The following is a 23,814-nucleotide window of genomic DNA, read 5'->3' on the forward strand; positions in this document are numbered from 1 at the left end:
ATGAATCATTCAGATGAAAGCAGAAAGGAAGGAGCAGGCGGCACCTGATGTCAACTTGCATTCCCATCCATTTTGGCCCGCTGCCTTACCTCCACTTTGAAATGTCGCAGCCCCGCCACATTTCTCTTTTGCTGAGGAAAGATCGACTTTGAATGTTCTCGTCTTCACTGTTTGCTTTTTGTTCGTTGTGTGTCGCCCACACGTGAGCATTATTTGAAAGAGTACAAATGCAAAATGAGCGCTCAGACATTGATCTGGACTCAAGCAGATAATTACGAGTGTGTGTGTGCACGGGCAGCTTTTTGTGTTGCTATTTGACGCGCACGTCATCGTCTTGAAGTTGCACCTTGATATCCATGGAAAGCGCTCCTCAAATTGGGAGAACGAGGCACGATTTGTCTGTTGTATCATTTTGAATATATGATATTATTTTACAACTTGACACTTGCTTTTCTTCATTTGCTAGTCGAAGCATCAAGCAGGCACTGCATCACGACCTCTTGCGCAAGACTTTTGTGATCGGTATGGACACTCAACGAGCGATTCCTTTACAAACACGTCAGTAAGAATTTGGTCATCATCGCAGTGGTTTGAAAAATGATCTGCAACTGATATTTTGGAGGCAAATGTAAATTGTTTTTTGACGTTGATTTTGGAGCTGCAGATGACAATGACACAATTTCAATAATTCTCGTCTTCTCAGTGAGCAAATTTAAAATTCCCATTGTCCTATTTTCTTCACGTCACCTTTTTTTTTTTTTTTTACTATTATTGTAGAGTAAATCTTGTCTTGTCAAACATTTCACTTTTAAAGGTGCCTTATAACTACATTTAGCAAAGCTGAATTTATGTCAGGTTAAGTAAAAAACTGAGAACGTTTGCTGTCCGATGACTTGCGAGCCGTGCGTTTTTCTCCGTCCCGGTGTCGATCGACTGAACATGAATGAAAAGATGTGTGGAAAAAAGGAGCCCTCTCTGGTCCCATCTCGCAGCTCAAATGACATTTTTAAGCGAGCCCATCAAACTAAAGACCGAAAGCATGACTGACGACGTTTCAAATAATCCTTTGCCGTGCACTCGTGGCCCCCCGGCAGCACGGGCAGCAGATTGGAAACCAAACAAGTTGTTAGAGGAGGTGAACCTCCAAAGTTTCATTCTGTGTGTTTCCACCAAACTGGGAAAAGAAAAAGATTTTTCTTCATGAATCATAGCACGCGCGGTGCGTGTGCGTGTCTTGAACTCTGTTGAACCCTCCAGAGTGACTCAGTGAACCTCTGGGTGCGATCGAACAGAGGTTGAACAACAACTGCCTGAAAGCAAACAATGTCAATTGCTTCGACTGGCAACAGATGCCACGAATGAGGCCAATCACGGAAAAAAAGCAAAGTTTTCCAAATCATGAAAAAAAACAATTTGAAATTGGTTGCATGAGCAAACTGAGAACTTGGATGAATTTCTTCATGTTAGAAACGAATGAAAACAGCAAAATGTGCAAAGATCTTCCTCCACTTGTCCATGAGCCTGGCTCGACCACCCCCCTCTTACGTCTTCACCCTAAGCCGAGCTCAGCATTAGCCGCATCAAGCCGCTCATCAGCAGCGTTTTCTGGCAAGAAAGCGGAAGGGGGAAAAAAAAAAAAAACGTGCACGTCTGTGCGGTAAATGTCAGACAATTTCTGGAAAGCTTCAGCGGCAGCAACGTGCAGGATTTAGACGACGTCCGCGAGGTTAAGCGCATCTCGGCATCCAGTCGACGGGAGCAAAGACTTTAATGACACGTCATCACATATTAAGATATGGCTTCATATGTACAACATCATCGTTCGAACACAAATAAGGCATTTCAAGTCTTGGAAAGAAAACGGTGGGATGACACATTTGGCAAGTCAAGTTCATGAAGATCACGTGAGCGAGTTGGAGCATACAAAAGGTTGAAAAGTACATCGTCAAGTCACACAGGTTGAACTTGCTCAATATCGTCAAGTCACACAGGTTGAACTTGCTCAATATCGTCAAGACACACAGGTTGAACTTGCTCAATATCGTCAAGTCACACAGGTTGAACTTGCTCAATCGTCGCACTCGCTCGCTCTCTCGGGCGGGCGACATTTCGGTCTCTGAAAACACAAATGGTTTCTGTCCGAAAAAGCAAAACCCTGAAGGCTGTCAAGACCCGAGCGTCTCTTTTGTGGCCTCGAGCTTCGCGTCTGAGGTGGACGCCACGCCGCGTCCTCATGTGACGTCTTGTAAAATCGCTCACATGACATTTGGAGCGGCGAGGATGACGATGATGCCGCAGCAGCCTTGGCATCGGCGTCCTCTTGAGCGGGTTGTGCGCGATGACGTATTCTACAACTTTTTACACTTAGTCTGAGAAGACCCCAGAAAGTTCGACGGGTGGTTGCCGCTCGCTGCTTTGGCAGTGCTGAAAACAGGAAGAAAAGTTTCATTTCGGAATGATTGGAACGTCAGTGGGAAGCCACGACTTGCTCTTCTGCCCCCTACTGGCCACTTTTCTTCACTGAACTTTGCCAAACTAAGACTTGCACTGCCTAATGCCAATTTGAAACATGATCGAGGTCTGCGCGCATTGCTTTGCTTGTTGACCTTCGACCCGAAGCGTTTGGCGACTGGGATCCCGCATCGTTGGAGTTAGCGCGATGCAAAGTACTGTTAACTTTCGAACAGGGTGCACCAAAGCTTTTCAAGCGGAGAGCTGCCTCTCGTAATGCGCCTCCGTCAGCAATGCAGGGCGACCCACGTGGATGGCAGCCAATCGGCATCCACAACATAATTTGCACGTCACATGCAGACACGAGCCAAATTTTAAAAAAAAGTCCAATTCAAAACAGCACACACACACACATTGTGGTGATCGGTGCGAGAGATCCAAAGAGTTTTTGGGACCGAAAAGATATGCAACACAGTTTTCTTTTTTAATTGTTTCCGTATTTGGCGGCATGTGCGGCACCGGCTTGTCACAAAGTACCAATCAATCCATTTGGCTGTCGCCGATGAATTGGGCCGGCCTGAAATTCTGACGGCAGCTCATTGACGGACTCACTGGACTGGCGACGCCCACCTCTGCCGATTAGGGCAACCGGATTAACTCTGATGCGAATCGGTTTTAAAATGATCTATTCTTAATTCCTCAAGCGCCTCCAACCGGTCCAAAATGCTGCAGCTCGCCTTTTAATTGGAGCTCGCAAGACGGTGCCGCAGTTGGGCTTCATCGTTTTGCGTTTGGCTACAACGGCTTCAATTTGGATGTTCGAACAAATTTGATACAGGAAAAAGGGATCTTGCTTTTCTATTTGCGACAGTTCCAAAAAATGATGTCAGCAATACACGCTGGAAGTCACTCGGTTAAGTTTCACTTGTTTGGTTCATCAACGAAGTTAAGAATATGGATCAAACGCCGCTGGTATTTGAAAGACACGATCGTGGGACTGGCATGTCAAGAAAACCTCAACATTGCTTGCCTGTTAAAATGAGACGGCTCTCCCATTTCATTGTACTCAATGAAAAAGTTTGAAAAAGGTTTCGGCGATTTTTTTGGGGGGGGGGTTTGGTGTCAGAAATGACCTGCAATTCAAGCGGTGCGCCAAAGACGTTGAGTTGCAAGCTTCTGGCAAAGCTTCAGTACGTAGCTGGCGTCGTGAATGGCTGAGTGTTCTGGGGAGAAAGAAAAAAAAAACAGATTGCTTTGAGTTAAGATGCGAAACATTTTTCCGTCCGCCCCAAAGTCTTGTTTCCCGCGCTCAAGCGAGGTTTTCTTACCCGGGTGGTTTTGATCTTGTTGCCCGCATAGCACATCCAGCCTGAGTTGTCAGGGAGCGTCTTGCATTCTTCTCCCTCCAGGCAAGGCTCCATCTCACACCACCACTTGCCAATTACGATGGACGCTGCGGGCGGCAAAGACGAGCAAAGTCGCACAGCAATGAAGATGTCTCGCAAACCGCAAATCCTGTTCCAGCTCCAGAAAAGCAAAATGAGCAAGTAAGTCGTTATGCTTGCACCGTACTCACCTTTTTTTTCCTTTTCTTTTTTTTCTATTCTTTCCTGATTAAATGCCGCTTGACTAAATGAGTGACGCTTTTCATGGAATGAGTGCCAGATGTGAGTAGAATGTGGCCCACGTGGGAGAAAATGGAGAGCAAAGAGACGGAAAATGGGCGAACATGTGCCAAGGGGAGAGTCTGTCAAAGCCGAGATTGACGCACTTGCGCAGGTTGCAGCCAATTTGCACGATGAAATCGGAAGGCGCGAGCGTCTACGCCGGACGCTCGGCAAAGCACCAGCGCCATCGCACATCTGGGACGTGCTCATTCAACGCTTTTCTACTCGTGCTCAAGTCGCACACGGTCGCGGCCGTCCGGGTCCGACCGCCTCGGGCCAAATTTTTGAAAGCGGCATCCGCAAACCTTTTGCGTTTTTTGCTCGACACAAGTGAGCTGATTTGGTCTTGATAAAAAAAAAAATACAAATTCAGATTTGATGACGTGGGCCAGCACAAAATTAGACAGGAATACTCACCGTCGACGCAAGAAGGTTTGTTCCTGGTCGTTCCTGCGACCTTCCCCGGCAGGCAAAAACACTTGACAGTTTGCGAACGCTCCTCAATTCGATTCTTATTACAGCATCGGTGAGCCGCAATCACTTGGCACGTGCCGCCCTCTGATTAGAGAAAAAAAAAAAAAAAGTAACATTAGATCTCGGCGCTGAACGAAAACAACATTCCACTTTGCTTGGGCTTTGCTTTTGATTCGTCCATTTAATCAAATTTGTTGGACTTTGCATCATTCGAGTGAAATGCTTGCGCACCCAACAAGCATCCACATATTGCCGACACGTTTGTCATTTCGATGAACTGCTCGATTTCACGCCGAATAGTAAGTATGTGCCTGCCGTCCACTCGGAGCATCTGCGGCTTATTGATGTCGGATTAATGAAGAAGAGAAAAAAATCCTTCTATTAGTCGGAGACGAGGTCGTCTTCAGGGTCGTCATGAATATAAACGGCGGAGCGCTCGGCAATTATCGAGCGTCGCCCCAAAGGCCGCGAAGCCCGGAGCGGGCGCAGTCGACCCGCCTCGCCCGCCGACCGCGTTCCCACTCGCACTCGCCACTCCGGCAACGGAGCACGTGACCACGACAGCCGCCAGCGTGAAACGAGCTCAAGGCGGAGTGGCCTGCGACTCCAATTCGCCGCAAAAGTCGCGCTTGATGACGAGCTGCTGCGATTCGCTCAATGTGCCCCAGTTTGCATGTTTTGGGACAGTTTCATTTTCCTGGCAGCCGCCAACACCTTCAACGGTCCGAGTGGGGTGTTTTCGTTGCTCCGTTCATCCGTCGGCTGCCGTGCTGATCGCATTCGGGGTCACTTGAAAGCGTCTGACGGAGGCCGGCCTCCGATTCGTCACGTCGCACACTCGCAGCACGCCGACTCTCGCGGCGGCTTCGTGTGCGTTTGAGACGAGACCGTGTGACATTCGAGCCGGCTTTGGGACCCGCGACGCTGCGTTCCCGCCATTTCCAGTTCAAAGGTCGTGCAGCAGAACAGAATACCACGATTGGCGAATCGTTTGTGACCCACGTTCGCACAAGATCACGTTGAAACTGCTGAACTTGATTGCACTTCAGAAAGTAAACTCTCATTTCTGAATTTGGAAACGAGTCAAGTCGCTACGGGGCAACCAAGGAATTGGATCGTTGAGGAATGCTCAAAAAACAGCGTGGGGAAAATTCCACAAGACTCATTCGAAACAGTCATGATTGGAGCATCACTGAAAGTGGCGTCCGTCACACGTTGAAGTGAGTTCAAGACAAGACAATTGAGCGATTTCATCATCTGCGATCGCGATCTCATCAAAAGATCTGCAAGCCAGCGGCGAGGCCGAAAAATAATCTGCGCAGTCATCAAGCAAAACGTGAGCGCGGGCGGCTCGGCTCAGCATTTGGCGTCGAGATCGAAATATTTTCCAGTCGTTGACGGTCAGCCCTCCTGCCGCCATCTTGTTCCCGTTGCGGCCGCAACCCGCCGGCCTTGTTCATAAAAATTGTCGGCCCCCGACCCCGTTCCGCCTGACACGTTGGCAGGCAAACTTGAACAGAAGGTTTGATGAAAAAAGGGTGAGCGATTGTCAAATGGGATTTGCATCAAAAGTGGCCATTGCGATGCGTTAAGGTGCCGAGTTGGCAAAAACAAAGTCGTCTTTGGTTTCCCGCTGATATTTGTTTTGTAGCGGGGCACGAATATGCGCCCGAGCCGCAAGCGCTGACACACGCACGCGCACAGACAAGAAATGGCTCGAACTCAAAGAGCAAATGGTTGTGCGTTGACATAATTGTGCCATCATGTGATCTCACGTGGGGATTCGTCAACGCGGTCTTGCTTGACCTGCGGCAGGGAAGTAGATCGCTCCACTTTCATGCGCTCGTCGCTCACGCACTCAAACCGTGAGGGGGCGCGCCACGTGGCTAATTGGACCACTTTTAGTTCTCTTCCTGATCAACGGACAAGACGAAGGCCGCGAAGCTAAACTGGAATTAACCAATGAAAGGTCAGATTTCTGCCAAAAAGTGAGACAGCGACTTGAGTTCCGTTAAAACGTCAACAATTGCGACGACATTCCAAAGGTGGCGGCTGACGGCCGCACACATTTTGCTTTTGCAAAAACCACGAAAGTGTGAATCGGCGCGTTTCCATTGCGGACAGGACGAGATGCCGGCGGGTTGAATTCTCCGAGGCGGTTTGCGGCTGTCTGATGCATTCAACAGAAGGGCGCGCGTGCGCAACGTTAATCGTGATGCAGCATCGTTTGAAAACAGCCCACAGGGGTTTGTTCTTCTGAATGCATTGCCGTCATCGCACAAGACAGCCCCACATTTTGTCTTTGATCTATTAAAAAACAGGCGGCGCAACGGAATTAACTCGCATTGCTTGTCGGTAGCAAACAGAGCAAAGATAACGCTATTTTTGGAACTCATCACTTGCCAACATGAACGCCCTCTCCAGCAGGTGCGCACGCCAACTCCATCTGATGTTGCTCGGCCATTCGTAGCTCCCGGAATGTTGTCATAAATGTCTCACGGGAAGGAGGAGGGTTGGAGCTGTTCAAGATTCGAATTGACTTTGCAATGTCAGCACGTGTGCACGTGCGCGTGCGTGTCCAAGAACATTTTGATTGACGATGTCTCACTGGAATTTTCCCGCGTCGGGTCAGAGTTGGCGCATCAGTTCTCGGCCGTGTTTGTGGCGCAAGCTGAGGCGAGAAACTGGCAGGTAACGAGGCCACCGCAGCGTCGGCTCATTTTCACCTTCCCAAAGTCACGTGTTGCACGCGCTTGCCTGTTCTTGCGGCCCGATTTGCCATTTGACTTCTTTTCTGACACGATCGTGAGTGTGTGTGTGTGTGAGTGGGGGTGCGGGGGGGAATGGGGGAAAGAGACTAAATGGATCTGGTAGCACACACGCACGGTGCTGTTCCATGTTGAGATGCAAATGAACATTTATTCCACCGGTCAAGAAAGTGATTGTGTGATTACTGACTGAGAGACAAGAATTTAAACGTTCTAATTTGGGATCTGAATTTGTCAAGTTACACAACTGTAACTTGATCTCATGAAAACTGTGATTGAAAAAGCTTGGACTAAAAACACACACATATATTTATTCATTTTTTACCTTCTTCCCTCGCCTGGACGTCATCTGCCCACACTTATGGAGTCCAAATGACATTCCGATGTTGTCGCGATTCACATTATTCACCTGTGCAACCGGCTTTGAGTTGGCCTCCAGAATTTTCGGTCCATTGAGTTCCTGATGAAGGTTCTCTGTGATGCGGTTCCAAGCATTCGGATATCAAAGTGCGCGGCATCGGGTCAGAGGCTTCCTCGTCGTCCATCCGGGCACAGTTGACGCTTCTGATTTTACTGTCTTGGGTCAACCAGTCGTTGGAATTCGGCAACTCTGGCAACTATTGATGCCTTTCTCTGCTCGTGTGCCTCCTACGTATTTTGACGCCTGGCGGGAGCTTCCATGTGCTACCGAGGCTGGCAAAAAGGTCAGTAATATGATGGGAGTTGCTTCCTTCATGATGAGGACAATCCAGGCGGGTTAGCTGTTGGGTCCAGCTGCTATCCAGCTGTTCATCTTGGACATCTGCCACTGATGTGACATTGTTGTCCCGTCCATTGCGCGTTGGTATTGCGAGACACTTCCTTCCTCCAGATACTCTTCCAGTATTCCTCTGAGTCAGCCCTGGGTGGTTTCTTTGTGGTCTTGCTACTTTGCAACTGCGAGTGGACCTTAGTTGGGTTGTTGGCGAACATGACGTTTATCCTTCTCTCCCGTGTAACTCTTCAGGCGCGCCGTCGTCGTCTTTGCTTGGCAATCTCAAGTGCCTCATCTGTGGAGCGCTTGCTGTATTTCTTGGACGGTTTGTTCTTATGTTTTGGACTTTTGCTTTGCTGTGTTAGGAGGGTCAACTCGCTCCTTCCTTTCGCCTCAACCGTCGTCTTCCTTGGAGGTGGCCATGCTCCTTTTTCTTGTCTCATAGCAAAGCGTCACAAGTTGACCGAGACGGGCCACTTGGTCTCAGTCACGTTCTCTGTTGCTTTACTCATCAGTGCCGGGTAGATATGCAAGCAGGAGGTAATTCCCGCAGAATTTCCATCTTCCATCTCCACTTCCTATTGCTGATGTACAAACACTGAGCCCGTAGTGGTTTCTCCTTTCATTTGGAATCCATCCCTCACACATCCTCGCTACGTATCCTCGTTCACTGAGGTTGCTACTCAGTACTCTAGACTAGATATATAGATATATATATATTTTACAATGATAAGGCTTTTATGGCAAGATGTTTCTCATCTACTGTTACGGAGGTCAAATGTCAACTTTGATGCTTAAGCGCTGATGTAATTCTTTGAACATTCTCACTGCTCATGTATCTGCTTTATTTCACGGCAGTGAGCAGATTTTTCCCAACTTCAGAAAAATATCATTTGCACACTTTCACATCAAATAATTCTCTAGCTCGTGTGATGGCGACATTTTAGCGATTTGTAACTTGCTTTGGGTCTCGTCGCGTTCCATCGATGGCCTAACTGAACAATAATGGGGCAAAAAAGACGAATAGTTTAGGCTCGTCGTGACATTCTGATTCACGTTTGTTGTATTTTAGTTCATCGCAAAGTGGCGGTTTGGTTCTGGCAGCGCATCAAGACGGAACAGTGTGTTGACAGTTGGTGTAAGATGCCTTTTAATCGGCAATGGCGGATTTGCTTTGTGCGTTTCGTTCACGACATGAAGTGTTGGACTGAAACGCCCTTTTTTGCACACGCGGTGCCAAAACATTTGTGTTGCACCAAACAAAGACATTGCTTGACATGATGACTCAGGGACAGTTGGCAGAGGTCAAAAGTACTTCAACATAAATGGAAAAGAAGAAAATGTTTCATCCAGTTCCAAGTGCAAAATTTGAATTCTATGCACTCATTTTTAAAGCGAGCGACAAAAACCCACAGCTGGCCTCACTTAATACGCCCTTTTTTTTCTTTTTTAAAGCACTTCTCAAAAATGGGCTTCCGGACAGACGAAATGCCCGCCCCTTTAGATATGAAGTGTTTGCTCACCACATTTGGCTTCACATTTTTATAATTCCCTTTATTAGTCCCACAATGGGGAAATTCGGGATTCGAACCCAGGCCTCCTGGGGAGACTGGGTCCTGAATGCGGCGCCTTAGACCACCATTTTGCGGCATCAGAGGCAAAAACACGACAGCAATATGCGTGTCTGTGTGAAGAAGCAATTGAGAGCCAAAATAAGCAAGTTACGTTGTGAGCTAAGTGATAAAGTGCAATAAAGCTCATCGGTAACTAAAGCTGCGTTTGGGGTCGTTTGGGGAAGCCGGTAGCTTCTCTTGCACAGCAACAGCATGCATTTTTCTTTTTTTTTTTAATACAGGAGGTACAGGTTTCGAATCCGGGCTCTGTGGGGACTTTTCCCGGTTTTCTGCGTGTATTCCAGTTTCATCCCACATTCCCAAAACATCCGTGGCAGGTTAAGTGAACACACTAAATTGTCCTTCGATGTCATCGTGAGCACGAGTGGCTCTTTGTCTTTGTGAAGCTTGACTGGGCCTTGATGACACGTCGCCTTCCGATGATTCTGCCGTCTGAAGGACACCAAAGCAAGTCAAGGCCTGTGTGACCCTGCGGTTCATTTCTTGATATTTTTTCACTTTGAAAGTCATTTTAAAGGAGACAGCGGGTTGCGATCCGCGGAGGACAACGCCGCATGTTTCCGAGCAACATGCCTGTCACCTTCTAATGAGAAATGCATCCAAGGTGACCCATAATAGGCGCCGCGTTCTCCGCAAGCCAGCGGGCTGCCCGGGCTCGGGCTTCGTCTCTGTCAGACTCAAATGAATGCAGATGGAGGAGCAAAATACGAGACTGCGTGTTGTCAAATTATTTTCTCCCCGTCTTCGGTGAAAACGTAAAATCCCCGTCGTGCTTTTGTTATTCCAAAGTGCAAGAGGAGTGACACATTGCTCGATAAACTGTGAGACAAATTTGCTTTGAAGCCGCAAAAAATAAATAAATAAATAGACGACGCAAAACAATTAAAGAGTTTGAGCGTGTCTGACAAGCGAGGTTGAAGCGGAGGCTTGAGAAGAATTTCCGATGAGGAAGACGTCGAAATGAGGCAGAAACATCACAAGTCGTCCGCCGCCAAGAGAACGTTGACACATTTGTGACAACGTGCCAGCATCGAGAACGGACCTCAACCGAGAGCTTTTCGAATCCTCGCAAGGCCAAGCGATCGAGCAAGGAGGGAGCTTTTTGTTTTTGGTCGACACGACTTTCAGACTCATGAACACAGCCGTGGCTCGACATGAGCGTGAGGATATTTGCGGTCAGAACGAAAAGCTCGCCGCAAAACTCGGCGCCATCTCACGTCCATTCAACACGTTCGATATACGGTAATCCCTCGTTTATCGCGGGGGATACGTTCCAAAAATGACCCGCAAAGTCGCCAGCTTGATTTTTCTACTGTTATTTTAGAATGCAATACTGTACCAATTCTTCAAAACAAGCATTTAACTCAAATTTGTCTCCGATTTGGCAGAAATTCACCAGTCCGAATCTTTTGGGCCGTGTCCTGTCGCCGTTGCTCTAATGTGCTCAGACAGCTGAAAAAGTCACAGGAAGGCAACGCGATTCACTTGAGTGCAGCACAATTGTTGATTTCAAACTCAAGGTTCATTAAAGATGCACAATAAAATGAATAAAAGAAACTCTCGACACTGAAAAAAAAAACATTTGTTGAATTCACTCAATGTTATGTCAAGTGGTCGCACGAAATAAAATCATCCGGATTCTGATGATTTGATCTCGTGCAGAAATAAAATTCACAAATTCACCATTTTGATATGGTCGTTAGCCTCTCTTCAAAAAGTGCACGATGACGTACAACAAAGTCCTGCAAAGGTGGCTGTCGACTAAAAGCGCAATCCAGTCGGCCTCAAAAAGCATCATTGCTTGTCTGTCCCGACGGTGGCGCTATTGAGCTGCAGGACGTCAGCCGGGCCTTCATCTCCACCGGGCAGTCGGAAAAAAGTCCGCTTTCAGATGCCGAGTGTTGAACACTCTGCCAACGGCAAAGCCGAGCGAGGTTGAAACGTAAAAATGCAAAAGACGAGTGACGCCTGTGGCGACCGCGTGAGGCCGAGATCTTGAGCGCCTCAAGGAAACGACGGCGAGGCAAGACCGGAACCACCGCCGGACGCCGCCAGAGGCTCCCACCAGTGGCCGGAGCTGCAATTCCGATCCATGAGGAAGTCTTGGCTAACCTCGGAACAATGTGCGCTGCGGAGACCGGATTGAAATTCAACAGGTTGAGGGAGTACGAATGCGGTGGCTTTCGACAACTGTTGAAAGTTGTCCATTTTGTCCAAGAAGAATTTGTTTCTGGCATTGGCGAGCACCTTAGCGTCGCGTTTTCGGTGGTCCCGCTTGCGGGCGACCACGCCAAGCGACAAATCTGCGTTCTCCGCCGCACGACACTTTGCTACTTTGCTCATCAGAACAGGCCAAACGCTCGCTCCCGTTTTTCACCTTGGAGGCGGTGCGACGCGTCTGCTTGATCGCTTGCGTGGAAAATCGTCAGCGTGCAAGACAAGAAGGTCGGAAGTGTGTGATAGAATATTTAGAACAGGCGGGAACGCAAAGGGATCATTAATTTAACAGGAGCTTTTGTTCCTGCAGCAGAAATGTTGAAGAGCGTTTCCACCTAAAGTCACGCGGGTGCTGCATGGACAACTGCCGTCAGGTTGTCCTTTCATTTGCCATGCAAGCACACACACACACACACACACACACACACATGGGCAGCAGCGTGGTGCGTGCATCTCCGCGCTACGTACCGCAACAAAGGAGACACCGATTCACGTCGCCTTTCACGTACAAAGCCAGTCGGCGGCTTCTATTGAGTGAGCGCTAAAGCAGCTAAAGATAAAGATGTCCTTTATTAGTCCCACAACGGGGAAATTTGCTAACGGTGGCTAATGTACAGGATGGTGCGATGCAACTTCCCGTCCTCTTGAAAACTATCCAAACGAATGAAAGTTTAATACTAATGACTTCTTACAGTCGCCATGACAGACAAATGAATGTAAAAAATGCATGCTTTGCGGTTATCGCTGTTTAAAAGGCACGCGTTCCTTCTCAGCTCTTGTTAGCAACGGTGCCTGATGAGAAAAGCGCTTCGTTAGCTTTAGCTTGCACCGAGCCAAATAACGGCATGGCTAATAGATTGTGGTGCAAAGCACATGCAAACGCAGCCTGAAGTGAGGAGGAAGCCACTCCGCTAAGCTCTTCGGGCACATTTAGAAAAGTGCTGGCAGCCAAGAAACAAAAACAAATCCGCCAGGATGTTGTTTCGACGTGTCAAAGAAAAGTCCTTCGTTCGTCTGAGGAGCAAACACGGCAAATGTTGGGCATGTACCTCCAAGCAAAATGGCAAACTTGAAGGGTGAGGCGGCGGGAGCTGGGGGGGTGAAAAAAACACAACTAGAATGAATCAAATAGAATAGAATAGAAATCCCTTTATTGTCATTGTACTCAAGTGTGCAACGAGATTAGAGGGCTCCCCTCTCCAGTGCAATACAACAATAATACAGACAAATATATAAATTAGATAAATAAAGAAGACAGTGCAATGGAATTCAGTACTGAATAGGGCATATAGAAACACATCACAATGCTGTTTTGTGAGGTTAGGGTGGTCTCGTGTGTGTGTGAGAGTTCAGTATGGAGATGGCTCTCTGAAAGAAACTGTTTCTCAGTCTATTGGTCCTCGATTTGATGCATCTGTAGCGCCTGCCAGAGGGCATCAGGTCCAACAGGTGTGAGTTCGTCTTTGACGATGTTGAGAGGGCAGTGAGGGGAGAGGGCAGCCGATAATCCTTTGCGCTGTTTCGACCGTCCTCTGGAGCCTCACTCTGTCCGCCTCAGTGCAGCCGCTGTACCAGGTGGAGACACAGTACGTCAGCAGGCTCTCGATGGACGAGTGGTAGAAGGCCAGCAGCGGCTTCCTGTCCAGGTTGAATTTCCTGAGGACTCTCAGGAAGTGCAGACGCTGGTGGACCTTCTTTTCCACTGCTGTGGTGTTGTGACTCCAAGAAAGGTCATCGGAGATCTGTACTCCCAGGAACTTGAACGTGTGGACCCTCTCCACACACACGCCTTCGATGCAGAGGGGGGGCGGCACCGTCTTGTTCCTCCTGAAGTCGACGACAATCTCCTTTGTTTTAGCAGAGTTAAGGTGCAGTCTGTTGTCCTTGCACCAAGTTGTCAGCCTCTTTACCTCCTCTCTGTAGGCTGTCTCGTCACCTTCCGAGATCAGACCGACCACTGTCGCGTCGTCAGCAAACTTGACGATGGTGTTGTTGCCGTGGGCCGGGCTGCAGTCGTAGGTGTAGAGGGCGTACAGGGGAGGGCTCAGCACGCATCCTTGAGGGGAACCGGTGCTCAGCATGCGGGTGGAGGACGTGTAGGGGCCGAGCAACACAGTCTGGGGTCTGTTGGTCAGAAAGTCCTTAATGAGGGCAGGGAGGCCGAGAATGTCCAGTTTGGCGACGAGGATGTCTGGGATGATCGTGTTGAACGCCGAGCTGTAGTCCACAAAGAGCATCCTTGCATAGCTCTGCTGTCGTTCCAGGTGGCCCAGCACAACATGCAGAGCAGTGTCGATGGCGTCCTCAGTGGATCTGTTAGCCCGGTATGCAAACTGGTAGGGGTCCAGAGTGGGAGGAAGGCAGTCCCTGATGTGCTGGAGAACCAGCCTCTCGAAGCACTTCATGATGACTGGTGTGAGAGCAACAGGACGGTAGTCATTCAGGTGGACGGCTGGTGACTTTTTGGGGACAGGAATAATGGTGGAAGTTTTCAAGCAGGAGGGGATGACTGCCTGAGCCAGGGAGCGGTTGAAGATCCTGCAGAAAACATGTGACAGTTGGTGGGCACATGCTCTGAGGACCTTGCCTGGTATTCCGTCGGGTCCAGTAGCTTTCCTGGGGTTGACCGCCAGGAGCGCGCGCCTCACATCGTGTTCCTCTACGATGAGTGGGGGGGAGTTGGAGCTTGAAGTGCGGGGGTGTGACGGTTGGGGCGAGTCAAAGCGAGCGAAGAAGCAGTTAAGCTCCTCTGCCAGCGATGCACTCGGGTCTACAGAGGTCGTGCTGCTGCCACGGAAGTTGGTGATGCTCCGTAGACCCTGCCACACCTCCCGTGGTCTGTTACTGGCTCATCTTTCTCCATTGAAATGACATGAAATTGTTTCTTCAGGTGCGCGTCACTCGGCGAGGGGGGGGGGCAATATCGCCCTATTGACTCACAAAGAAGAGTTCACAAGGTTACACGGGGTGGCGGGCTCGAACATACTCGACGACGCAGAGCCGCATGTTTGGAAGGTAAGAAGCTGATTTTGTTCTGCTAATCTCAAAAGCCAATCGCCGCCTTGAGCAGCGCTGTGACTTTGAACCCCACCGAAGCCGGAAGCATGCATGCCTGACTGCCAGGCCAACCGCCGGCGACCTCCTGAGAGTCAAAACTTCAGCGCAGCATAATGTCTGACAACTACAAGCAGTCGAGCGCGGGGGTTCGTGTGCGCATTCTTGCTCTTGTCCGTTTCCGCCTGCGTAAGTCAAGAAAAGACTGGCACGGTGTTTTGAAGTTTGAGCTCATTTGAGCTCAGAATGCTTTTCTACTTTCACGGATCGACGTGGACAAGAGTTGTCATGTGCATTTGCATTTCGGTGGCCGTTTTAGACAACACAACTGACAATTGGAGAAATATGACCTCGCTTGCCTGCTGTGACGTCGACGCCGAGATGGAAAAAAATCATCAGCCGAGTTCCAAAGGGGGGCGTGCCAATTTGTCATACATCTAATCACACACACGCAAAAAAAAACATAAATCACGGCCGAGTCTTTTAGTAGCGGTGCCATTTTTAGATGCAAATTGATTCGAAACGGGCCACAGTTCAGCTCGTCCGTTTAAACGCTCGTCACATCGAGACCGACTTTGCCAATCATTAGCCCGTCTTTATTTCGTGATATAGATTCTTTTCTTGTATTCGTTTTTGTGGATTTTGCCAAACCGTTGCAGCCTTAAAACGCACGTTGACGTTTTTGTGACTACGTTAGCAAGTAGCTCAAATCGGCGAAGGTTATTTCGGTCGTTTCAGTCCGAGCCAACATGCAAATAAGCAGGGTTTTTTTTTTTTTTTTGCAGGTCGCAGTTAGCAGCAGCAATGGTATACATTTTTGGCTTTTCTTTTACTTTCCTTTTTGATACACACTAAATATACAAGACAACTAATGTAAGACACGATTGAATCCATTTTTCGATTCATGATGCTGATATTTGAGTTACGCCAGTTAAGCGAAATGATTTGCGGGGCTAAAGTTTGAATGGCACAAGTCTGATCACGAGGACGTGATGTCCCTGAAGCGAGCGGACCGATGATGAGGCGAATTACTCAAAGCGAGTGGAGGACGCGGCTGCCTCAGAGGTCACCGGGATGACACATCCCAGGCCGCCTCCGTCATGCGACGTGCTAAATGCTTCACTTACTGCTATTTGGCATCAGCGTGTTTGCAGAGAAACAAGCACGCACCCGTTTGTCACTCGTTGCGCGGACGCGCGCTAACGCATAGCCATAGCATGGAGCTCTTTCAATCGGCTGAAAAGATGACATCATGTCCCCCTAAATGAGGGATTTAATGAGCCATGGGCTGCGTCAACAGACCTGCACGGCTTACGTTTTGAGGGCGCCAAAACAAAGAGAACATTGAAGACCAGGTTTTTGTTGCCACGTCGGAATGCGCAGATGCAACAAATTGGAGCTTAGAAAACACAAAACAACCAATAATAAAATAATAATGAATGCAAACTGAGAATAATAAATTGTGACGGAGCGGCCGACACGGAGTGGCAACAATCGACTCACGTCCATCAGAAGAAGCGTGTTTTCCAAATCGGTGTTAGTTATGAGCGCCGAATTCCAACGTTTGAACGTTGCTAAGCGTCAACGCTGACATTCAACAAACACAAACGTTATCTGGATGGACTCCTAAATTCTCCTGAAACTAAGCAACAAAACCTTTTCTGGCCGTTTTCATTTTTCTCTTTCACGGCAGCCAAGTCACCAATCAAGTCACATTGATGACAAGAAGAAAAACAAAGCGATGACGCCTCCTGGAATCGAGCATCGTTCGGCCAAGAAGCCGGCCGGCTAATTTATTAAGCTGCGGGCAAGTGAAATTCATTTTGCAAACGACACATTGGCTGAAAAAGCGCCGTCGAAACAAATATCCACAAGCTTAGAGGAGCACTCTCGTGAATTATTCATCAACACAAAGAGAAATAAATGGCAAATACTGAAATGCAAACGGCAAACGACGATAATTAGGCCACTGATCGTTTACTTTAAGAAGACGACGACGCATTTTTCTTTGGGGGACGACAAAAAGCCAACCCGTCTGATAACGAGCAAACAATCGCGCCTCCGCTAAGCGATGCGGACGCAGCGGCGTTTATGTCAAGGAAATCCTTTTTGAAAAGTTTGCAGTGCACTCCGAAAGGGTCGGCGCTCTCCCGTCAGAGTGGCACGCGCCACAACAACGGCGAAACAAAGCGGACATGCGTCGCTGCAGATGCGGCGAGGCCCGCGGCTGACGAGGCCCGACACGGAAGCGCCATTGACAAAAGAGAAAGTACGGATGAGCGGAGGGCTGCGCCGTTGGGGGTGGGGGGGGGAATGCGCGTCAAACTAATGTGCCTCCAGGATGCATTATATAAGGCTATTAAATTGTCAGCGTGGAGAGGATGGAACTTTTGTTTGTGACAGCCCAATATCCATTTTTCATGTCACTGTGAGCAGCCAGCAGCTTCCTTTCTTGGAGCGCCCCCCCCAAAAAAAACAAAAAAACAAAATCTCATGAAAGGATGAGAGGAGAGATTTGAAAGATATTGACAATGTCCAAATAAGGCAAATGTGTCACGAACGAAGCTATTTGGAAGCTGAAGCAACAACACGGCGGCTTCTCTCGTCACTCGCCACTCGGCCGGTGTGTGAAAGCGAGTGTGAAAGGTTTCTGCATTTCCCGTCAGGTCCGCTTTTGGGTGGCACCGGCGCTGGATGCAAACACAACAAACGCTTCAACTTCGCTTTGGAGAATGCACCTTAGCTCGCCGCTTCACCTGTTGAACCAGAAAAGTTTCTTTTGAACGCGGCTACGACTAACTTCCAAATGACAACTTTCCAAATAAGACATGAACGTCAATGCAACTTTTTGGTTTGAATTTGGCCCGCGTGGCGGCGTGACGCCGAGCTTGAATGATCTTTTTGACATTTTAAATTTTGATTTTAGCGTCATTGCATGTTTGCTTCCAACACCAACACAAACGCCGTCCCAAAATCATTTTGAATTGCTCATTTGGGGTACAAAAAAGCCAAGTCAATAGCGCCACCATTTGATGACAAGGCACAATTTCTGGCGTTTGTGGCCCGCAGCGGCAAAAATCGCAATTTTATCCTGCCAAATATCGGAATAGGGCGGGAAAAAAAATCCATAAATAATCCCCATCGGTTCGTAACCTTGATGGAGGGACTGAGCCCAACCCAGCGAGTTTCTTGGCTCCAAATCGTTACAGCAATCGGAACGTTGCCAGGTGGAAATCTTTCGTTTTGAGCACGGAGTCCATGACGTGATCTCAATTTGTTACTTTTAAAATCAAGTAAAGAAAAAAAAGCGGCAAGCAATCCGAAACAGTCAGGCAGCAAAAGCGGCGCCGCGGCTCGGAGCAAACAGGTCAACTTGACCATATACTGGGCTGTCTATATTTTCACAGCGGATCATGAAGCTCACTGACTGGCCACTGTTAACCACAGATGCCCAAAAAAATAAATTAAATAAAATAAAAAAAATAAAAGGGCGCTCCAGTTGTGATGTGGGCAACGCATGCCGCACATCGCAAATATGACGGCTGGACGAACAATCGGTACGCGTTTGACGCCAGGAAAGAGGCATGGGAGCCTCTCAAAGAGCCACCTTGACTGGACGAGCTGCATCGACCAATCACAGGAGAGATGATGAGGAGGAGGAGGAGGAGGATGTCAATATTGCGGCAGTTGCAGCAAATTTCCTTCTTTTGATGTTTGCGACAACATCATTTTGTGAGTCGCACTCAGAAATAAACCTGACAAGAGAACATTTCTAATCGTTTGCTTCCCGGCAAAATGCGCATGTGGCGCCAGACTTCTTGGTATAAGCGCGGGCAACATGCGCTGCCATTTGCCAATAACGCAAAAACTGTCAGGTTTGCTCGCCGGTGGGCGAGGAGGTGGGTGGACCCAAAGAGCGAGGAAGCAGGGAAAAGGGTAAACTAAAGGGAATTTATTAAATTAATCAATGAGGACAAATAACATGGCGTGGACAAAAACAAACGTGGCAGGGTGCAAAATGACTATGACGAACTAAACTTGACTAAACAGAACAAAAACCGAGGAACGAAGACAGTGACAAAAACTAGGGACAAGAGCGGGAGCAAGAACGGGAGCGAAGCGAGAACATGAGCGTGAACGAGATCAGGGAGCGGTCGTGACAGTCCAAATGAAGCAGCAGGAGTAATGTTCCGACCCTGGGTTGTCGGAGTGAGGTGTTTAAATAGTCCAGTCAATAGGGGAGCAGATGGGAATCAGGTGTGTTGATGATAACGGGGAACAGGTGCGTGGCTGGTGAGACAGAGTGCTGAGGGGAAACGCCCTGACAAACAAACAAAAGTGCACATGGTAGGAAGGTGACAAAAACAATAACAAAAGCACATGCAGACGAAAACAATGACAAAAACCCCTGTCATGCCCGACGCGGATCATGACAAAAACGCCACCGGTGGCAACGCAAGATGGCCGCCAGTGGTGTCTGTCACGAGTCCACGATACGGAGCCCCCAAAAGTCACGGCGCGGGTTATCTTCAAACGTGTCGGGCGTCTTTTGAACCAAAACTTGGAGTTGACTTCGGCGAGTCTTTCATGAACGTTTCGACGCGACAAGCCGAACTCGGCGTCCGTGTGTTTCTTTGTGCGGAACGTCCGCCTCTTCACGATCCCTTCATGATGCGAGTCGCTTCATGCCAGCCGTCTTTTGGCAGCAGGCGGCGTTCGCCCCAAACGGGCGGCCGGCCGACAGCAGCAGTCGCCATCGGGATAACGGCGGATGTTGACTTTGCACGCCATTCCGGAATCGCTTGACATGCAAAAGGTATTTTTCGGGTTGCCACCGTGCAAAGTATCCAAATGTGAGCATGTCACCCAATTTCTACGGGAGTGCGTAATCTCGATTTCCCGGAGCAATACGTTTGGCATTTGGCCGACTTTCACGGTCGGCCCGGTGCTCGCCACCAATCGGTGACCCGTCAACCCAAATCCTGCCAGCGATCCAACAAACGTCTGAGTGTCAGGCTCAATGTGGACGGGCAGCCCCCCCCCCTCCCGCGCTCATCAACGCGGCATCTCGTTTCCTCACGAGTGACGGCAAGCCACGGCTGACCCATCCAAATGGATCTTCGGATGGAATCGCTTCGAACGCAAAATAGCAAAATTCAGCAAACGCATTCTTCCCCGGAAGTGACGCCGCCTTCGTCCCCATCCAGCGTGGAGGTGAGGACAAAGTTCAACGACAGAGGTTGCCTCCTTTTCGATTCAATTCAATTTGACAAAGCGTGCGGTCGCCGTCGCGCTGCAAATTGAGTGGAGGTAATGTTGCGTGAACATTCGCTTCAGGCACGAGGAGGAAAAATATCGCAGCGATCCTCACTCAGGAAGTGAATCCAATTCAAGTCGGATCTTAATGAAGAACTAGCAGGTGGAAAATGGGCCTTCAAAAACATCGTCATCTAACATTCAATATTCATGAAATAATTCATTGGCAGGCATTCATTAAAAGGCTTCATTCGAGATGTTTCTGCACGTCCAACAAATATCAAAATGGCGAAAGAAGCTTTGGAAATCTTTAAAGCCACTTTTCACGGAAACAAACTAGAGGAGGAGGCGACGTGTCAGTTTCCATAAAGACCGTAACCATAGCGACCAAAAGTCCAATGCTGGCCTGCAGCATGTTCCCCCCTCCCCCTAGAAAACATCGGAAGAAGAATTCCCGCTCAGCCGCTAAGGTTGTCGAAGGGCCGAAATGCGGCGCGGCAACAAATCGCGAGATCTGCCGGACATCGGAAAGCGCGCGTTGCACCGTCCTCGGAACGAGCGCGTTCCTGCTCAGATGCGTTGAAGCGCAGGAAAATAGAATCAATGATTTGCGGCAAGGTTGGAAAATGCCATTTCCGATGGAGAACTCGGAGGAAATCGAAGTCGCTCGGCGAGCGTCTGACAATCTCATTCAACGTAAGCGGTCAAAGTGACAAGACATTTTCAGGCTTTGCGCAAACGACAATGAAAAAGGGCTCACCGATCATGTGGACGGTGGTGCGGGCGGGCCCGGTCCCGATCCCGGACCCGATCCCGGACCCGGACCCGGTCCGGCGCTGCTGCTGGATGGCGTCGTAGAAGGTGGCCTGACACAGCTGGACGGCCGTCACGCTGATCCACAGGCAAAGGCAGAACGGCCAGAACATGACGGGACACACCTGCCGAGGAACACGTCGACAATCCGTCACGTCGGCGCTTCGCAACACGAGTCCGCCACGTGCTTGTCTGTGACCGGCATTTCGTTTGGTCGCAGAGCTCGGCGCCATCATTGAACAAACATCGTCGAGATGGTAAAGATATTTGCTCCGACTCGGGTCCGGCGCTGACATTTTGGGACTTAAATGGCCGACATTAAATTGCTGGCCTTGAACAGACAAAAAATGCGCGCAAAGTCAAGGCCGCCTTTTTGGTGGCACCGGCCAGGCAGGCAAATTCCGGCGGAACTGGCATTTGTTTTTGCAGCAGGCAAAGAGTCGGTTGTCGTCGACGCTCTCGTCGAAGGATGCAAAGAGACAAAAATGACATTGTTTGAGCATAGCCTCCGTCCTCAACTAATTGCCGAATCTTCTTTTATTCCTTCCCGAAAACAATTTGCCTTACAAAAGCAATCAAAAAAAACATTTGGGGCTGTGTTGGAAAAGCGATAACGACATCAAAATGAGAGTTGCGGTCCCGCGAGGGAATACAAGCCCGCTCAAGTAATGACATTTGAAAATCACAGCCGGAAGCTTGTTTTTTTTTTTTTTTTTTCGTTTGTTTTTTACGTGGACATCCCAAAAAATGCCATTTATTCTCTATATCGATCTTAAAAAAAAAAGAATCTTGACAATCAGCATCTGTCCACTTTGACGACTTTCAGCTGAAGAAAAGTTCTCAGTCGCAAGGGAAACCTCAGCAGCAAAAGTTTGTAACAAGACAACATCCACTTAGATGCTTTTTTTTTGGGGGGGGGGCAGGGGGTGGTCATCTCTTGTAGCCGCATTTCGACATAATGCCGCTTCAACCATTAAATTGCTTCTTCATGGCTCGTCTTGCTCGTTGGTTTCGCGTTCCTGCGGAGCGACACAACTTCAAATGTTGAGCGATCCCCGGAGCTTTTTTTTCCGTGCAGCCGAGATTTCCCCTGACAAAATGATTCCCATCTACTCCTGAGCGGCGTCCCTGCCTCCAAACCAAACTCCGACTTGAAGAAAGACACGACGTCACTGGCAGAAGGCACGAATGTGACAGTGACACGGCACAAATCCCAAGCAAATCAGCAAATGTAACAATGGTGGAAGTGCATTTGTCTTTTTTCAAGGGACAAGAGCTTCATTCGAGTGATATTTCAACACTCCCATTTTTAACCCGGCATGATGAATGAAATTTAAATTTTACGACCACGGCTTGCTCATTCAATTGAAAAGATCTGCAGGAGTCGCATACTGTTAACTTTTTGATGCGCAAACTTTTGTCGAGAAACGAGATGTGAGCAGAAGCTGAATTTGAGAAACGTGTTTGCGTCTCCAACAAGGATCGAGCAAAATGTTGGTGCTCTGCCTCCAAATATCTGTTTGGATGATTATTCATCTCCACGCTTGGCGTAAAAAAAGTGACACGTTGTCATTTGTCCTGTCATGGCAGCGCACGAGGCCGCCCTCTCGATGAGGTGAGAGTTTGGAGAAAACGAGCATCTCACCTGAGCCAACCGTCCACCGAGAGAGAAATTTCTCAACAAGACGCCATAAATCCAGCCGCGATGCTCCTCATCTTACGTGGAGTCCACTCGCTCCAAGCGGCCACGGTGACTCAGATCTGAGCAGGGAGAGGAAAGAGAACGTCCACTTCTGTCAAGTCCACGTGGGAATTGCACACACACACAAAAAAAGAAAACAGCTGCTGCTGCTCCCTCACGACTGACTCGCACTCGCTTGTTTGTCTTGTGCGCATTTGCACGTGTCGACGAGCGCGATGGTGTCCTTGCTCAAGTGCAGCGGAATCTCTCGTCTCGCCGTCAGCATCCTTCTCGTCAGAGCTTCGGACTCCGACTGAGTCGGACTGAAGACTGAAATGCCTTCGAGCCGTCGCAAGCGAATTAAGTGTTTGCAGCAGCATGCAAACGATCGAGGGAGACCAAATGTGTGCGGCATCATGAACAGAAATTTACATACCGAGGGAATCACCTGAGGTTGCCTTTTTCTTCTTTTTTTCCCCCTCCTTGCACGGACGGCAAATGGCAACATTAAAATATGGAAATATTCCAAAAGAAGAAGAAAGGTTTTGTGTCAAGAGCAAACTGCTCATAGCGGGATCATAGTCGAGTTGGTCCATATTATTTTAAATCACGTGAATGACACTCGGAGGGAAAAAAAAAAGAAAATCCCGAATCAGGTCATTATTGTACAGAATTGGGTCTTCATTTGAAACGAGCATTTTTCGCATCGTTTAGATGTTGACCAGAATCCAGGCAAAAAAAAATAACTAAAATGTCATATCCGACAGCGTTTGTTGCTAATGCTAACAGCTAGCCGCTAGCTAGTCGTCGCCACTTGTGTCGTGTCATACGACGGCGCTTTGTTAGAATCTTAAACGAGCCACCCAATCTCATTTCGGGACGGAGTTGCGTTGACGTTGGTGGCAACTCTGTCATGTCAAATTATGACAACTGCGATAAAAGAAAACGGCTTCGGAGGCGACGCTGCGGTGCAGGAGACATTTGCAATTCTTCTGAGCGGCTCCAAAAATGTGGCGCTCACATCTGGAGCCGCGCAGCCCGCAAG

General features: G+C 48.7%; 1 protein-coding gene across 2 annotated transcripts; it reads right to left on the reverse strand.

Annotated features, from left to right (window-relative positions):
- Nucleotides 1–820: 820 nt before the first annotated feature.
- LOC148339282 (chemokine-like protein TAFA-1) lies at nucleotides 821–23,127 on the reverse strand. Of its 2 annotated transcripts, XM_088290641.1 has the most exons (6): nucleotides 22,734–23,118; nucleotides 21,036–21,213; nucleotides 4,536–4,676; nucleotides 3,780–3,904; nucleotides 3,585–3,674; nucleotides 821–2,424 (listed from the first exon to the last, which is right to left on the reverse strand). In XM_088290641.1, exons 2-5 carry the CDS (start codon nucleotides 21,199–21,201, stop codon nucleotides 3,639–3,641), a joined length of 468 nt encoding a protein of 155 aa, XP_088146767.1. In that variant the 5' UTR covers nucleotides 21,202–21,213; nucleotides 22,734–23,118; the 3' UTR covers nucleotides 821–2,424; nucleotides 3,585–3,638. The 2 variants fall into 2 exon arrangements, with proteins under 2 accessions (XP_088146767.1, XP_088146768.1); XM_088290642.1 differs by lacking the exons at nucleotides 821–2,424; nucleotides 3,585–3,674 and having other exon boundaries at nucleotides 3,786–3,975; nucleotides 22,734–23,127.
- Between the last annotated feature and the right edge of the window lie 687 nt (nucleotides 23,128–23,814).

The sequence above is a fragment of the Idiotropiscis lumnitzeri genome, chromosome 3, assembly GCF_059441095.1.
Source record: "Idiotropiscis lumnitzeri isolate Australia: NSW breed Sydney's pygmy pipehorse chromosome 3, RoL_Ilum_1.0, whole genome shotgun sequence".
NCBI lineage: Eukaryota > Metazoa > Chordata > Actinopteri > Syngnathiformes > Syngnathidae > Idiotropiscis > Idiotropiscis lumnitzeri.

Excerpts from the sequence above, each read along its gene's own strand:
- LOC148339282 (XM_088290641.1), bottom strand. The coding sequence starts at position 21,201 with ATGTTCTGGCCGTTCTGCCTTTGCCTGTGGATCAGCGTGACGGCCGTC. Across the intron at positions 4,677-21,035 it reads CACCACCGTCCACATGATCG|AGGGCGGCACGTGCCAAGTG; the intron begins GTGAGCCCTTTT and ends TTCTCTAATCAG. Across the intron at positions 3,905-4,535 it reads CAAACCTTCTTGCGTCGACG|CGTCCATCGTAATTGGCAAG; the intron begins GTGAGTATTCCT and ends TGCCGCCCGCAG.